Source organism: Glycine max, chromosome 13 (assembly GCF_000004515.6).
Source record: "Glycine max cultivar Williams 82 chromosome 13, Glycine_max_v4.0, whole genome shotgun sequence".
In the NCBI taxonomy this organism is placed as follows: domain Eukaryota; kingdom Viridiplantae; phylum Streptophyta; class Magnoliopsida; order Fabales; family Fabaceae; genus Glycine; species Glycine max.
Window position 1 is genome coordinate 12819576 of NC_038249.2, and position 2752 is coordinate 12822327.

Below are 2752 nucleotides of genomic sequence, written 5' to 3' on the forward strand. Positions count from 1 at the left end.
ATTTATCATATGACATTGTCAAGTTGATGTTCTAAATTAGTCTTGTAATTATTTTTCAATATAGTTATCACAAATGTATTTCAATATGTTAATAATTTTAGATTTTTAATTTACAATTTAGTCTTTTTAAATAATATGTTAACAACAAATCTAATAACAATGATCTCAATGAAATTAAATATGTATGTTATTGTTTATAAAATTTTAAAACATGAATAAATAAATATCTTCCAAACTAAATAGAGAATGTTATGTTATAAAATATATTATATTACATATGTCATTTCAAAACACGCGCAGGCCATAAAAGCTTTTGCACCATAATGTAAGGCACCTAATTATAGCATTTGAGTTTCGTACAAGGCCATCAAAAGTTTTTAATTAATTAATAATAATAATAATAATATACCTTTTAAATGTTCATAAAATCTAAAACCGAAACTACACGTTCGATCTATATTAGACCAATAAAAGTCATTCAATAAAATTATTAAATCTTATAGGACTACCACATTGGTTTCCACTAATAATTATGTGACATGTATTAAAGATATATTAACTTCCTAACAAAATTAAGAGTATTATTTTTTCATCTTAATCAAATTAAAATGTTAAGTTATCTTGTCACATAATTATTGGTAAAAACATAAGTGGAATAAAATATGGGTTTTCTAAATAATATACTTGTGGAGAGGACTGAAGAGCGTAATGTGTGACTAAATTTCGAATCAAACAATTAGGGTTGTTGTTGATAAAAAACAATACAAAGAGTTATATTATAGAGATCTTGGTCAGCATATTTCTCATATCGTACTTTAAAATTCTGTAATTTCTATAATAGCGTCCAAAAAACTTACCCGGAAAGGCACAAACAAGTTTTTTCTTCTTTTTGTATTTTTTTTTTAATTTATATGTATGACAAATGTGTATTATGTTATTTCATTTTTTGAACTCAGGTAGAACAGCAGAGAGTTGAAAGAACAAAAGAGGAATTAGTTGGGAAAGTGACGAGAGAAGAAAAAGAAGTTCAAAGTGATTGATAACAAGGGAAGCTCACATTTCTGTGCACTGTTTCTTCAATTACATCCATGGCACACCAGAATGCAATCCTAACTGTTGAAAACAAAGATGTTACATTCATCAAACCTTCAAAGCCCACTCCTACCACCATTCTTTCACTGTCTAGCATTGACAATGCTCCCGATAACGATTTCTTCATGCAAAGCCTTCATGTATACCGATGGGAAAATCACAATTCCCCTAATACTCCAAAACTTGGCCCTGCAAAATTGATCAAAGTGGCACTCTCGGAGGCTCTCTTTTACTATTATCCTCTTGCAGGAAAGTTAGTAAGACACGCTGATGGAAAATTCAGAATCAACTGCAACTCCGAAGGAGTTCCATTCATAGAGGCTATTTGTAACTGCAGCCTCTCATCTATTCATTACCTAGATTGCAACGACGTCGAAATCGGAAAACATTTTGCTATCGATTTTCCTTCGGAAGATGAATTTGGAAACCAATACCCTTTGGTTTTCAAGGTGACTAAATTCCTCTGTGGGGGTTTCACATTAGTGATGGGCTTGTCCCACGCTATTTTAGACGGAACTGGGCAATCTCAGTTCTTACGCGCAGTTGCTGAACTTGCAAGTGGAAAAGCTGAGCCCTCTGTGAAGCCCGTGTGGGAAAGAGAAAGACTAGTGGGAACATATACAAGTCAACCAATGCAAAATCCCATGGACAATGCTTCTTTTGCAGTTTCACCATTTCTACCAACCACAGATTATTCGCATGAATGCTCGAAGGTGGACAGTGAGAGCATAACAAGACTCAAGACGAGTTTGATGAAAGAAAGTGACAACAAAGAAAGTATGAAGAAAAAAGGGTTCACAACTTTTGAAACCCTAGCTGCGTACATCTGGAGGTCAAGAACCAGAGCCATGAAACTGAGTTACGATAGAAAAACATTGCTGGTAATGACAGTAGGGTTGAGACCACACTTGCTGAATCCTTTGCCTGATGGATATTACGGAAACACCATCATGGATGCATTTGTTACGTTAACAGTGAGGGAGCTGAACGAACTACCACTATTGGAGGTTGTGAAACTCATCAGAGAGAGCAAAGAAGTTGCTTTTAGCGATGACTATATCAGACACTCAATCGACAGTATGCATACGAAGCCAATGGAATATTATTATGAAAGAGGTGGAATAACGTTTATAACGGATTGGAGACATTTGGGTTTGTTGGAAAAGGTTGATTTTGGGTGGAAGGAGCCAGTGAATACTATGCCAGTCCCTTCGGACATGTATGGATTAATAGGTTTGTGCAATATCTTTCTTCCAAGTAATTTGGATCCTTCAATGATTGGAGGAGCTAGGGTTTACGCCTCCCTGCCTAGTGCTGCCATGCCCAAGTTCAAGGAAGAGATGAAAGCTCTTACCAGTGTCCATAAGAGAAATTCGAAAATTTAAGAGTTTTCTATCAACACTCAAAAATGCGTGGGATTTCAACCGGGGACAAGTTAAGAGCAACAAATTAAGTGTACGGCGTGTATCTTTTCTATGTTTCCATCTTTTTGGCTGGTTTCCTTTTTCACTGTTATCGTCACGTTTAAGTAATTGTTTGATTATTGCATATTCGATCTGTTTTGCTGTCTAATAGTTGTAAAAATATGTTAATATATAAAGCTCCTTTTATTTTTCGCACTACCTTCTTTTCGGTATGAAGAAGACTAAGAAGACCAACC

General features: G+C 34.7%; 1 protein-coding gene across 1 annotated transcript; it reads left to right on the top strand.

Annotated features, from left to right (window-relative positions):
* The first annotated feature begins 1088 nt into the window (after nt 1-1088).
* Nucleotides 1089-2477, top strand: LOC100783730 (spermidine coumaroyl-CoA acyltransferase). Its single transcript, XM_003543872.1, has one exon. It carries the CDS (start codon nt 1089-1091, stop codon nt 2475-2477), a length of 1389 nt encoding a protein of 462 aa, XP_003543920.1.
* Nucleotides 2478-2752: the final 275 nt, after the last annotated feature.

Excerpts from the sequence above, each read along its gene's own strand:
- LOC100783730 (XM_003543872.1), top strand. The coding sequence starts at position 1,089 with ATGGCACACCAGAATGCAATCCTAACTGTTGAAAACAAAGATGTTACA.